The sequence below is a fragment of the Mustela erminea genome, chromosome 4, assembly GCF_009829155.1.
Source record: "Mustela erminea isolate mMusErm1 chromosome 4, mMusErm1.Pri, whole genome shotgun sequence".
Lineage (NCBI taxonomy): Eukaryota > Metazoa > Chordata > Mammalia > Carnivora > Mustelidae > Mustela > Mustela erminea.
The window spans coordinates 43,079,047-43,093,076 of NC_045617.1; the positions used below are offsets into that span (position 1 = coordinate 43,079,047).

The following is a 14,030-nucleotide window of genomic DNA, read 5'->3' on the forward strand; positions in this document are numbered from 1 at the left end:
TACAAGCTCTCTTGTCTTGGTTTGTATCTCAATTCTTCCTGTTACACATCTTTAAGTGTGTCCTTTAGTCATTTTCTTCTCCTCTTTATTGCTCTGAGGTTGAAGGATACTTGTATTAGAGATATAAGACACTTGTTTGCATTAAATACAAAGTCAACGCCATTAAACATTATAGTTTTTTTTTAATCTAAATTATTTAAATGCTATTGCCTGTATCTTATTTAGCAACTTTTAATTTTCCTACCCTATCTCCAATTTCATTTTGGAATTATGAGTTCTCCAAAATCCAAATTCCCATTTGGACCATGATTCTATCTCAGAATTCTATAGTACAAAACAAATGCATGAATACTATGCTTTATGCCAAACTAGAAGTATATTAAAAAAAAAAAAAAAAAAGCGTATGTCTCACAGAAAATAAAACTTTAAATATGCAAATAAAAATTTGATCTTAATATATATAGATACAGATCTATACATACGTGTGTGTGTGTGTGTACTCTTCTGCCTAGGAATACATTATGCATGTGTGTGTGCATATGCATGTGTATAAAACAGAGAACATATTTTTAGGAGGAAGTCATGTAAATTCTATAGTTACTTAAATTAGCCAGTTAGATCTACAAGTATCCTGAAGTCAGGTAAAACTAAAGTTAAGGTCCAACTGCTGACAAATAAAAACATCCTACTCAATTATTAAGCCACCTCCACCATCCCAGAATGTAACCTCAGCAGTAAAGATTCAATTCAAAAAAAAGCTAGATGAAATCAGTTTACATATAACTCTGAAAGCTGCTTAGAATCAGTACCCCAGAGCATACTAAAATTTAAGATTGACAACAGTCCCTCACTATCTAAGAGAAGTCAAAGATATTCTAATTGAAAATTAACTTCTTCATTTTCAAAAATAATTACTAACAAAAGAAAACATACTCACCTCTTCGATTAACTTTTCATTTGGTGATGATGTACAAAGACAAACAAGGTAAGTTTGCTTAAAACTACCTTTTGTACCAATCTCTGGATGATCAGAACACAGCTTTGCTAGAGCAGTTGCTTGACTTAACTGATTGGTTTTGATTAGATGTTTAATTCTCATATCCAACAAGATGGGACCCTCAAAAGCTAAAAATTCATTCACTTTAAAAAACAAGACATAATAGATTATTAACATTTGGTAATAATTCATTTGCAATACAAATACTCGGAATATCTTTTTTAAAGCACAGGAACTAATTTTTTTTTTTTTTTTTTTGCTTTGCAATTCTCTGTAACTGTCATGCTACTATGAAATACCTGACTTTATAAGCAAAAGAAAATTATATTGCTAACTTTTAAAAGTTGCATTAAATATTTTTACCCCTGAGAGTACCATTTAGAATGAGGTGAATTAACTTCTTTATGGTAAAAGTAATTTGCACTAAATTCTAATAGCCCACGCTATTAAAATTACACTAAATTCTTTTCCCCACAGCATTTATTCTTGAATATCAGCAGTTTGCATTCCTGGAGATCTGCAGTGTTGGGGCATTGCACACTTATATTGGTAACCACTGGATATTCTAGACAAGATTCAACTAAAATTGTGTTCAATACTGATGATGTATTTTTTATTTTACAAAGGTAAAGTCTAATAGATATTTTAGAACAAATTAAGTATCTACAGAAAAATAAATGGGGGGGAGGGCTACTGAAATTTCTGTAGATTTGTAATTTTTAAAACATCGACCAGTAAACCTCAACATTTGCTTAAGAACCACTTACATATAATACATTTCTATTCTGAATTTCCTACTGCTTGTTTGATCAACTACAAATAAAATTTTTTATTTTTTGTGTTTGTGAGTGAGACTTTAAATTTTAACAAGTGCAAATTTAAACTCTTCCCTGTTTTCTTTACCAGAATAAGAAAATCATATTTAAAAATTTACTTGGTGATAGCTAGCCTGAAACCTTTGGAAGGTTTTTAGTAATAAAATTTTAAATACTCTAAATAAAACACACAATTTCTCTACTTATGAACAGACTGGAAGATACATCTAGTAAGTAATTTGTAGGTTAAAAGATGGAGAGTAAGAGATGTTCTTCCTTCTTTAAATATCCTTTGCTACCTGCTCGTACTTTTATTTTTTAGATTTAACAGCACTGTATTCCACTGTGAAAAGTTTGTTCTATGTAACAGTATAATCATGGCTCCTCGGTATTAAAACCATGAACGTATAAGTATTTTAACACAGGATCTCAAATTCTATCCTTTTCTTTAAGTCTAGACCTTTGTACCTGCCAGACTTTATTCTACTCTCTGCCACATTAAATCAAAAAGTATGAAGACTGAACACAGATAAATAAAACTAAATGTATAACTCTCTGGTGCCTCTGACAGTAATGTCTTACATATAAAGGTTATTAACTTTTCTTTTTTTAGTATCACATGATTGCACAATTATATCACAAGTATCATTTCACCCTTCAGTTCACTGTCATATCAAAGCCAAGAAAGATTGTAAATGAAAATTTGAGAAAAAAAGAAGTTAAAGTTTTGGCCATAAATAAGTCATAGACTTAAAAAGCAACTTTACTTTCCTAATACAATAATTCTCTCAAAGGGAAAAACCCAGCAATAAAAAGTCTGAGAATTACTTAAAATACTCCCACTAGAATTCATAATCAACAAATTCTGAGGATTGTGGCAAAGAAATGATTTAAAGGTGGCAAGTATTTAATAAAACTGATGACACTGAATAGAATCTCAAATAGTCCCTAAAAATCTCAAATAGCAACATATAAATTAGAATGACAGATTGTGCAAAATAATTTCTGTGCTAATATACAGGAGAATATATGCTAACATAAAATTCAAAAACACAGACTTTTATTTTTCTAATGATGGGAAACCACTGCTACACTTAGGGGAAAACTGATTCATTCCAAAGAAATATAGAATCTTAGAGCAGAAGGGACTTTACAGATCATTTTGTCCAGCTCCATCATTTTTGGCAGATGAGTAAACTGAGGCTCAAAGAAAGTAAGTTAACTTCACAGGGTCATAAAGCCAGTTAATGACAGAACCAGGACCGGAATAATGGGTCTTCTGACTTCCAGCTTAATACAGTGGTGGGATGAGAAGAACATATTCGTATTAAGTGTGTCTACTTCGGATTAGAATGGCACTTAAAGCAGTCAAGACCTGTGAAGTAGCATTAACTGTTAAAGGAAACTAATCATGTATTCTGAAGCTCGGGATTCAAATGGATCAAAAGTAGATTACATACTAATACTCAGTTCAGAACCTGCTGAATGCTTACTCTCCCTGGCCTTTTTTTCATTTCCCCTTCACTGCTTTCCATTTCCCATTCCTTCTATCTTTCTCTACTTCTCTCCAATCCAGGACATGCTTTTTCTTACAGTGTTATAATATCACATCAAAGACTGTTTTCAGGCTTGCCAGACTTACAAAAAAAGGTTTATATTTATCCCTGAGTAGCTAGTCACATTATACCTCATTCCCTACTCTGCTTTTCCCACTCCCATCCCAGAAAAATAAAAATATCCTGAATTTTACTTGTGTGCAGACTTTTAATCTATTTTCTCTATTTATGGACTTGAACAGAAACACAGGTTTTACCACATTAGAGTCTATCAAGAGAGCTGGATGACATAAAATGACAATGTAAATCAGTAATTTAGCCAGTTCAATTAAGAAAGAATGGCTTCTTCTCATAGAATGCCACTTACATAGTATTTAAAAAAGTACTAGTTTCTACATTAAAGATAATTAGCTTTAAACATATTACAGTATCTAAATTCAATTTTTGTGACCAATCATTACACAAATATTCAATGAACATGTCCTATGCACCAAAGCTTAGACTAACTAGGTCCTGGACTTCTTCAAAGTGGAGTCAACTTATTTACTGTGCATGTATTTCCATGGCCAGATTTGCAAACAATCTCCTCTGCAGCATCTCTGAACTAGCTATTTAGCAAGCATCTCAAACTCTGCATACAGACATCTCCATACCACAGTATCTATTATCTCAATTCACTTAGTCATGTTCAAGCCAAGAACCTAACAGTGGCCTTAAAAATGCTCTCTTGTGGGGCACCTGGGTGGCTCAGTGGGTTAAAGCCTCTGCCTTCGGCTCAGTTCATGATCCCAGGGTCCTGGGATCAAGCCGCATGTCGGGCTCTCTGTTCTGCAGGGAGCTTGCTTCCTCCCATCTCTCTCTCTGCCTACTTGTGATTTCTCTCTCTGTGTAAAAAAAAAAAAAAAAAAAAAAATCATTAAAAAAAAAAAGCTCTCTTGTGCCTTCTTCTCACCCACATATCCAATCTACCACCTAACTCTGTCACTTCTAATGCCTAAATACTCCATCCCATTCACTTTTCTCCATCTTTACTCCTGCCATTCATCCATTCCTCCCAGCCTGTCATTTATCCATCAGACCACTTTGTACCACTCTGCTAGTTTTCTGCATCCACTCTTATAACATCACATCTTCTCTCAGGTTAAAATGCTCCAATATTTTCCCTTTGATTTCAAAGAGTAGATTCTGAACTTTTCACCATGGCCTACCTTAATTCGTATCAACTACTCCTTTTTAAAAAATAGTTTGTATTTTCTATTAAAAACAATTTAGCATTTGGGCAAGGAAAAAAAAAAAAGAAAAGGCATCCAAATTGGAAAGGAAGAAGTAAAATAATCTGACTACAGATGACATAATCTTTTATGTAGGAAACCCTAAGAATTCAACAAAACAAACAAACAATTTGAATGACTTTAGCCAAGTTATAGGATTGAAAAATTAAAATACAAAAATAAGTAGCATTTTTATATACTAACAATGAACAACCTAAAAAGGAAACTAAGAAAACAATTCCATTTGTAGTATCAACAAAAAATAAAATACTTAGGAATAAACCTAAAGAAGAAAGTGAAAGACTTATACCCTGAAATCTACAAAACATGGCTGAAAGAAATTAAAGATGCAAGTAGGAAGATCCCCAGGTTTGTGGATTCAAAGATTTTTTTATCTGACAGAGATCTTAAGTAAGCAGAGCGAAAGGGGGAAGCAGGCTCCCTGCTGAGCAAAGAGCCCCGATGTGGGCCTCAATCTCAAGACCCTGAGATCATGACCTGAGCCGAAGGCAGAGGCTTAACCCACTGAGCCACCCAGGCGCCCCCATGTTTGTGGATTCAAAGACTTAATATTGTTAAGATGTCCAGCTACCAAAACTTTCTAGATTTCAATACAATTCCTCTCAAATCGCAGTAATTTTTTGCAGAGAGAGAAAAATTCATCCTAAAATTCATATGAAATCTCAAGGGACTCCCAAAAGCCAGAACAATTTTGAAAAAAAACCAAAGTTTGAAGTGTCACACTTCCCTCACTTCAAAATAATTCATAAAGCTACAGTAATCTAAACAGTGTGGTACTACCATAACGACAGACATACAGGCCTAAAGGCAATGCAACTGAGCAAAAAAGGCCAAAAACAAACCTTCACAGACATGGCCAAATGATCTTTAACCGGAGTGCCAAGATCACTCAGTGAGAAATGGACAGTCTCTTCAACAAACAGTGGTGGGAAAACTCATGTCCACATGCAAAAGAATGAAGCTGGACAATTACTATATAACTCAAAATGGATTAAAGATCCTAATGAAAGACCCAAAACTATAAAACCCCTATAAGAAAACAAAGGGGATAATAAGCTTGAAGACACTGGGCTTGGCAAGGATTCACTGGATATGACACCAAGGTATAGACAACAAAAAGAAACAACTGCAACTACATCAAACCTAATTTTTTTAATGCATCAAAAGAAAGAATCAACAAAGTGAAAAGGCAACCTACATAATGGAAGAAAATATTTGCAAATCATGTATCTGATAAGGGGTTGATATCCAGAATATATACAGAATTCTTGCAACTCAACAATAAAAAAATCAAATAGTCCTATTACAAAGTGGGTAAAGGACTTAAAACAGACATTTAGCCCAACAAACACATGAAAATGTACCCAACTAATGATGAGACATGCAAATCAAAACTACAATGTGGTATTGCCTCATACCCATCAGAATAATTATTTAAAAACAAACAAACCCAGAAAATACTGCTGGTGAGGATATGGAGAGATTGGAACCTTTGTGCACTACTGAAGGGACTGTAAAATGGTACAACTTCTATGGAAAACAATCTGGAAGCTCGTGAAAGTTAAAAACAGAACTACCTACCATATGATCCAGCTATTCCACTTCTGGGTATGTAGACAAAAGAACTGAAAGGAGGGTCTTCAAGTGATATGCATATGCACCCCCACGTTTATGCATATGCAGCCCCACGTTCATAGCAGTGCTATTCACAAGACCAAGAGGAGGAAGTAATCCCGATGTCCACCAATAGATGAATAAACAAAATGTGGTATATCCATGCAATGGACTATTATTCACTCTTAAAAAGGAAGAAATCCTGGGACATGCTACAACATGGATGATCCTTGAGAACTTCACGCTAAGTGAAATAAGCCAATCACAAAAGGTGAATATGATGTAATTCTACTTACAAAGGTAACTAAAGTCACAGACACCAAAAGTAAAATGGTGGTTAACCAGGGACTGGGAGAAATGCAGTAGAGGGAGCTGATATTAAATTGTTACAGATTTTTAAAGAAATTATTGGGAAGCCTGGGTGGCTTAGTTAAGTGTCTGACATCAGGTCAGGTCATGATCTCAGGGTCCTGAGACGAAGACCCAAGTCAGGCTCAATGCTCAGCAGGTCATCTACTGACCTCCCCCTACCCCTCCTACTACTAATGTGTAATCTCTCTTACTAAAAAAAAAGTTACAGTGTTTTAGTTTTACAAGATGGAAAAGTTCTGGAGATATGTTTTACAACTATATGAATATACTTAACAATACTGATTACACAATTAAAAATGATGAAATAGTACATTTTGTTGTATTTTTTTTACCACAGTAAAAAATAAATCAATGTAGCACTGTCACAAGTATCCAAACTTAGAAATATAATAAAAACACAACACTTCAAGATGTACTTAAGTGGTTCTTAACCATGGCTGCACAATTATGTTGATCTTATAAAAAGCACTGAAGCCTGGGGCTCAAACCCAGACACTCTGGTCTGAGGCAGGCCTCCAGCACTGAAATGCCTAAAAACTCTCTAGGGAAATTTTTTTTTTTTTAAAGATTTTATTTATTTATTTGACAGAGAGAGATCACAAGTAGGCAGAGAGGCAGGCAGAGAGAGAGAGGAGGAAGCAGGCTCCGATGCGGGACTCGATCCCAGGACCCTGAGATCATGACCTGAGCCGAAGGCAGCAGCTTAACCCACTGAGCCACCCAGGCGCCCTCTAGGGAACTTAAGCACAGACAGGACTGAGAGGCACTCCTCTAGGAATCTGTATTTCAGAGTCCAAATTACAAATTAGGGGTAGTCTTAATCTTTACCCTACCACTCACTCTTTCTTGAGGGAGTATATTTATAAGAGATATAATTTTTTACTTAAAAGACTTCACTATTTCTTAAATCAAGTTGTTTGCTTTTTCATTAAATCTGAAACTTTACGGTCATTACTTGATTATGGTAAAACTTTATGATTATAACTGATTTTTTGACATGGTTGCTACAAAACAGAATTTTTATAGACTAGAGGTGCTTGGGTGGTTCAGTTGGGTTAAGCAACTGTCTTCAGCTCAGGTCATGATTCTGGAGTCCCTGGATCTGCCTGCATTGGGCTCTCTGGTCAGTGGGGAGTCTGCTTCTGCCTCCCCTCCCAACCCCCCACTCCAATTCTCTTTCTGTCTCTCAAAGAAATAAAATCTTTTTTTAAAAAAACTGAATTTTTAAAGACTAAAAAAAATTCCATGCCACAGATGAACCCAGTTAGTATGTAACACTAAAATTTTCATGTAAGATTTCATTATGAGTTCTGAATTTAATTAAGTTGGCATATTTATCCATTAATGCTATTATAAAATACACTCATTAGAACAGAACGCTTAAAGATGTTTCAAGAAACCGATGAGTGTATTTTAAAAACATTTTTAGTAAAAATGAAAATCTGGGGGTCACTACATTTATATTTAATTATATAAGAAGACTATGATTAATATTAAATACAAGTATGTCATCAATCAAAAATGGAAGTGAACACTTTTATACGTTTTCTACAGTTAAATTCTATCAGCTTAATTCTATCCAGCCACTGATCCTCAAGGATCTAAGGGTCATACATAAGTAAATGGCAGTCTAGTTTAGAAGTGATTTTTAGAAATAAAATATAGAATGTTCCATTCAATTATTTTTTTATACCAAGACAAGGTCAATTAAGGGCACAGAAGACAGGAGGAGGTAAGGCAAAAAAAAAAAAAACAAACAAACAAAAAAAACAAAAAAAAACCAAAAAGGGAAAATCAAACAACAAGAAAGAAAGAAACAGAGAGAGAAAGAGAGAAAAGAAAAAAAAAAACTACACAAAACTAAAGAGAAACAAGTCAGGCCAACTGTATTTCTAAAAGTACTTAATACAGTCTTTAAGGTACTCTTTTTAGTGACTTTCTGTAAGAAATGTCCTAACACAAAGAAACTGTTAACAGATTTAAATCTAATTTTCAGGGTCACCTCTTCTGGCCTTCTCTGTATAGACACGTAAAGCTCTACATACACACATGAAAAATACACCAGAAGTATCAGAGTGAATGCAGCTCCATGTAATCAGATCTGACCTCATCCTATTTACCTGGGAAGTATAAGTTATCACCTGCTCTCTCCTCCCATCTTCCCACCCTTCAAAATATTGTATCTTACGCATGCTAACATCTGATAAACCAGGGAACAATTTTTCCACCTTCAATTTTAAATGTAAAGTTTGTTACTGAAATAAAGACTTATTTTCTCACAAAATTCTTAAGGATTTTAAAGTACTGTGGTAAAGCTTAAGCTTTAGAAATTTCCTTTGAGAAAAAAAAGAAATTTCCTTTGAAAAAGAAGGGGCTGGGGGGGGGACTGCAGCTTAAGATTAAGAAAGGACTGGCACGCTAACAAAAATGTGATTTGTGCAATTGCAAAATATCCCAATATAGAAGCATAAGGGACAGGTTTGAAGGATTTCAGTGTGACTGTAATAGGGCACTCTCAAGAGTTTAGATTATAAAATGATGACATGTACAAAATGGAAAGCAGGCTTAGGACTAATGATGCAGTGTTACAGACCTGGTACTGGCCTATACTGATACTAACCTATGCAAAATGTTATTAAGGCTAGAATACAAAATGATCCGTAGCTTACCAAAAATGTTGAGAACAATCAAATTGGCAGAGGTGGGTAACTTCTGGAGAAAGACTATTTGGGTTTGACTAGTATTATTTATAATGACAGAGAAAAAGGAGAATTCCTCTAATGGTGGTTCTATTAATAAGCTTTGGATTTAAAAGGGCAGAACAATGGAACAAAGGAAAATAGATGGGAAAAAGTAATTTTCAAAATGGGGCTAAGCAATACATATAATCCTAAATAAATTTCAAAATTAATCATATTAAAAACATGGCTTGTGATTGTTCAGAAGATATGTGACTGTTAAGAGCCAAGACAGATTCACTAAACATAAACTAGGTTACACTTGTCACAAAAATTATCTCAATATGTACTGGAGACCCAAATGTTAAATGTGAAATTATAAAACTTCTTTTAGAGAAATCTATAGAACTCTAGATTTGATAATTCCAAATACCAGTCACTTTACTTTTTTTTGTATGGATTTTTTTTTTTAGATTTTATTTATTTATTTGACAGAGAGCACAAGTAGGCAGAGCAGCAGGAAGAGGGAGAGAGAGAAGCTGGCTCTCCACTGAGCAAGGAGCCTGATGCGGGACTTGATCCCAGGACACTGGGATCATAACCTGAGCTGAAGGCAGCCACCCAGGTGCCCTATATTAATTCATTTTAATTCCAGTATAGTTAACATAGTGGTAATGACGTGGTGGTTTTTTTTTTTTTAAGATTTTATTTATTTATTTATTTATTTATTTGTCAGAGAGGGAGAGAGGGAGGGAGAGAGCGCTCGCGCGCACGCACATGTACAAGCAGGCAGAATAGCAGGCAGAGGGAGAGAGAGAAGCAGGCTCCCCGCTGAGCAAGGAGCCTGATGTGGTACTCAATCCCAGGACCCTAGAATCATGACCTGAGCCAAAGGCAGCGGCTTAACCAACTAAGCCACACAGGCGTCCCGTGGTAATGAATTTTTGGGTAAAACACCAAAAGCATGATCAATCCACAAATGGAAAAATTCGTGTAGTTGAACTTCATTAGAATTTTAAAATTTATGCTCTGTGAAAGACACGGTTAAGGAAAAGCATCAGTCACAGACTGAAAGAAGTTATTTGCAAAACTTGTATCTGATAAAGAACTCGTATCCAAAATATACTAAAAATTGTTATAACAATAGGAAAACAAACAAACTGATTAAAAATAAGGAAAAAAAACCTAAAGGGATGCTCATCAAAGATACACAGATGGCAAATATGCATATGAAAACATGTTCAGTATCTGATGTCATTACAGAAATGCTAATTGAAACAAAAATGTAGTATTACTACAGACCTATTAGAATGGGTACAATTCCCAAAACAGGTAATCCCAATTACAAATGAGGGTCTAGAGCAACAGGAATTCTCATTCACTGCTGGTGAGAATACAGAATGGTATAGCCACTTTAGAAAACAGTTCGGCAGTTTCTTACAAAGCAAGACATAGTCTTACCATATGAGCTAGCAATCTTTTTTTTTTTTTTTTTAAAGAACAGAATCTTTATTTATTTTGTTTTTTAAAGATTTTATTTATTTATTTATTTGAAGGAGAGAGACAGCAAGAGAGGAAACACAAGCAGGGGGAGTGGGAGAGGGAGAAGCAGGCTCCTGCTGAGCAGGGAGCCTAATGTGGGGCTTGATCTCAGAACCCTGGGATCACGACCTGAGCCAAAGGTAGATGCTTAACAGGTGAGCCACCCAGGCACCCCATGATCTAACAATCTTACCCCTAGTATCTACCCAATTCATGTGAAACTTATGTCTGCCCAAAAACTTGCATGCAAATGTTTACAGTAGCTTTATTCATAAACAGCAATGGTAGTAAACAAGATGTCTTTTAATAGGTAAATGAAGAAACTGGTACAGTCATACCACACACGATATGGTATACAATTCAGCAATAAAAAGGAATGAGCCATTAAGGTATTCAAGACATAGATGAATGTTAAATGCATATGCCAAGTAAAAGAAGCTAGACCAAAGGCTATAATTATATGACATTCTCAAGAAGCCAAAACTACAGAGATGGTAAACAAATCAGTAGTTATCGGGTGTTTAGAAGAGCATTCAGTGGGTGAAGATAGTTGATTTTTTTTATGTATGGTAGTGAAACAATTCTGTATGATACTGTAATGGTGGATACACGTATATACTATGCATTTGTCAAGCCTATAGAACTTTACAGCACAAACAAGAAATCTTAAGGTATGCAAATTTAAAAAAAATATTTAGGAGGTTGGGGAAGCCCAAGATGAAATGAATACAGGGGATAAAAAACCTAACTGTATTACAAATGTTATGAAAGAACTTCACTGAAAGAGGTAGGAACTGAAGTGCCTGCCAAAGATATGAATTCAAAGATTCAGATCTTTGAATGAGTGGAGTCTATAAGAAAAATGGCAAGAGAAATTGTACATAAGCATTATATTCCAGTCAGTAAAGTTGTTTTCCACAAAGGTATGTGTTATCAATTCTGAAATCACTATACATGTACACTAATGCTGATTAATTAAGTATATAGATAGCAAATGGTAAAAGGTCAGTCTGAAAAGACTGTGTTAGTGCATGATTCCCATTATAGGACAGTCTGTTGAAGTGAGAGGTTACAGATAAGCAAAAAGACAAGACTAGAGTGATTCTTTTGGTATGGATTAGTGGAAGAAAGATATCAGTATGGACTCTCCTATTTAGTCTGATGTAAATACAGCTGGTTACATATGGAAATAGTTACAGATGTGTCTACACACAGATTAGTACACCTACATATAATTTGCTTTGTCTGTTGAGAGGACCTAGAAGCAATGACACCCTAGAAACAATGTCACTTCAGTAGCAATAAACACATCCAGTTATCAGGTCTTGGTTTCTATTACTGTTCTCCAAGAAAAAAGAATAATGGCTCCTTGAAAAAACAGCTGATTCTAGGACTGGGACAGAAATACATAAAGTAAGTTGGAGCACCTTACAGTGCCAGAAAGCAAGAGAGTACTCAAATAAAAAATACAACCCATAATGACAGGGGTATATCAAAAGGATACAGAAATTAATAAATGAGGATTCCCAATGGCCAAAGCTGGGACAATCTGAGTAACGAAATAAAGTAATATTGGATTATGACCAAAGTATAAAATGAATATTCATTAGTCCATATAGATATAAACAAATGAATGGGGGAAAGATAAAGCTGTGTAAATTCCAATAATCTGTGTAGATACTGCCCTCCTCCAGGATGTAGAGCTTAATTTCACCACTTAAGTGTGAAATTAGTAGTAACTTCCTTCCAAAGAGTATGGTATAAAAAGGGAGAAAAAGAATAACTTTCAAGTGGAGAAACCTGACAAACACACTACCTCAGCCAGGTGATCAAGGTTAATATCAACAATGAGAAGTCATGTGGACAATATGTACCCTTGATATGATGTGATAACAATGGCATTTTACCTCTGTGATCTTCCTCCCCAAATCCATAAGTCCAGTTCTAATCATGAGAGCAACATCAGACAACTCCCAATTAAGGGACATTCTACAAAATACCTGACCAGTATTCCTCAAAACTGTCAAGGTCATCAAAAACAAGGAAAGTCTGAAAAATTGTCACAGCCAAGAGGAGCCTAAGAAGACATGACGACTAAATGTAATGTGGTATCCTGGATGGGATCCTGGAACAGAAAAAGGACATTAGGTAAAAACTAAGGAACTCTGAATAAAGTATGGAAGTTAGTTAATAACAAAGTATAGATACTAGTCTATTAACTGTGACAAATGTATCATACAATACAAGATATGAAGAGTAAAAAAAATTAGTAGTGGGGTATAGGCGAACTCTTCACAATTTTTCTGTAATTCTAAAACTATTCTAAAATAAAAAGTTTAAAAAAATTATAAATTAGCTCATACTAACCTCAGTACTAAACATTATTGCTTAAAAGAACTCTAGCAAGAAAAAAAAAAGAAAAAAAAGAACTCTAGCCAAATACTTGTTATGCTGTTAGGGTCTTTCATCAAATCCTTATATATACAAAAAAGTTAAAATCATGGAGCAGACACAAGGAAAAACAGGCGTATTTTATCAAACAACCATAATCAGAGTATTGATTAAGGACTGAAGGCAAGAAGGAAGATTTCTGTTAAGTATCTGAGAGGCTATGTTTCTGGACATGACCATTTTATGGTTATTTTCAAGGACCTGGATGCCAAAAGAATATAAGTTAACAAGAGGCAACTGGTAAGGGCAAGCACCTTGAATAACAAAATCAAGATTGAAAAGAATGCTGAAAAGTTGCAAACACAGAATGAATCTAACACTGAAATTAAGCAGGGGGGAAAAAGCAATGCTTCATGTGCCAAAGGAAAGTATAAAAATGTAGTTGGTAATTTAAGGGTACTGTTTATTTTTAAAATTTTTTTGCGTGATTAGTAATTTCACGGACCTGTACGAATAATATGGCTACCCAAAAATTTAATGTCATCTTAAGTCACACTAGAAGTATAAATTGTCAGAATGAAAAATCAGAGAACCAATGACCTCAAAGTCAGCCAGACCATATTCAGGGTACACATTAAGTTCTGAGAATTACGTATTAAAGAGATCCAAAAAATGCATTTTAAAAACCTTGCTATGGCATGAAAGGAAGGGCTTACACTTTGTTTGGCATGGCTCTAGGGGTAGTACTAGATCCAAAAGATGGAATTCTAAGA

General features: G+C 34.8%; 1 protein-coding gene across 5 annotated transcripts in view; it reads right to left on the reverse strand.

Moving 5' to 3' along the window:
• Positions 1–14,030, reverse strand: part of ZNF292 (zinc finger protein 292) — an 88,581-nt gene that overhangs the window by 24,293 nt on the left and 50,258 nt on the right. For 4 of the 5 annotated variants that reach the window (XM_032339103.1, XM_032339102.1, XM_032339106.1 and 1 more), the window contains one exon: positions 938–1,140. In XM_032339103.1, the coding sequence (XP_032194994.1) occupies positions 938–1,140 (203 nt within the window). Of the gene's footprint in view, positions 1–937; positions 1,141–12,866; positions 12,890–14,030 lie in introns of those variants that run through there. The other variant, XM_032339107.1, reaches the window with a different exon arrangement.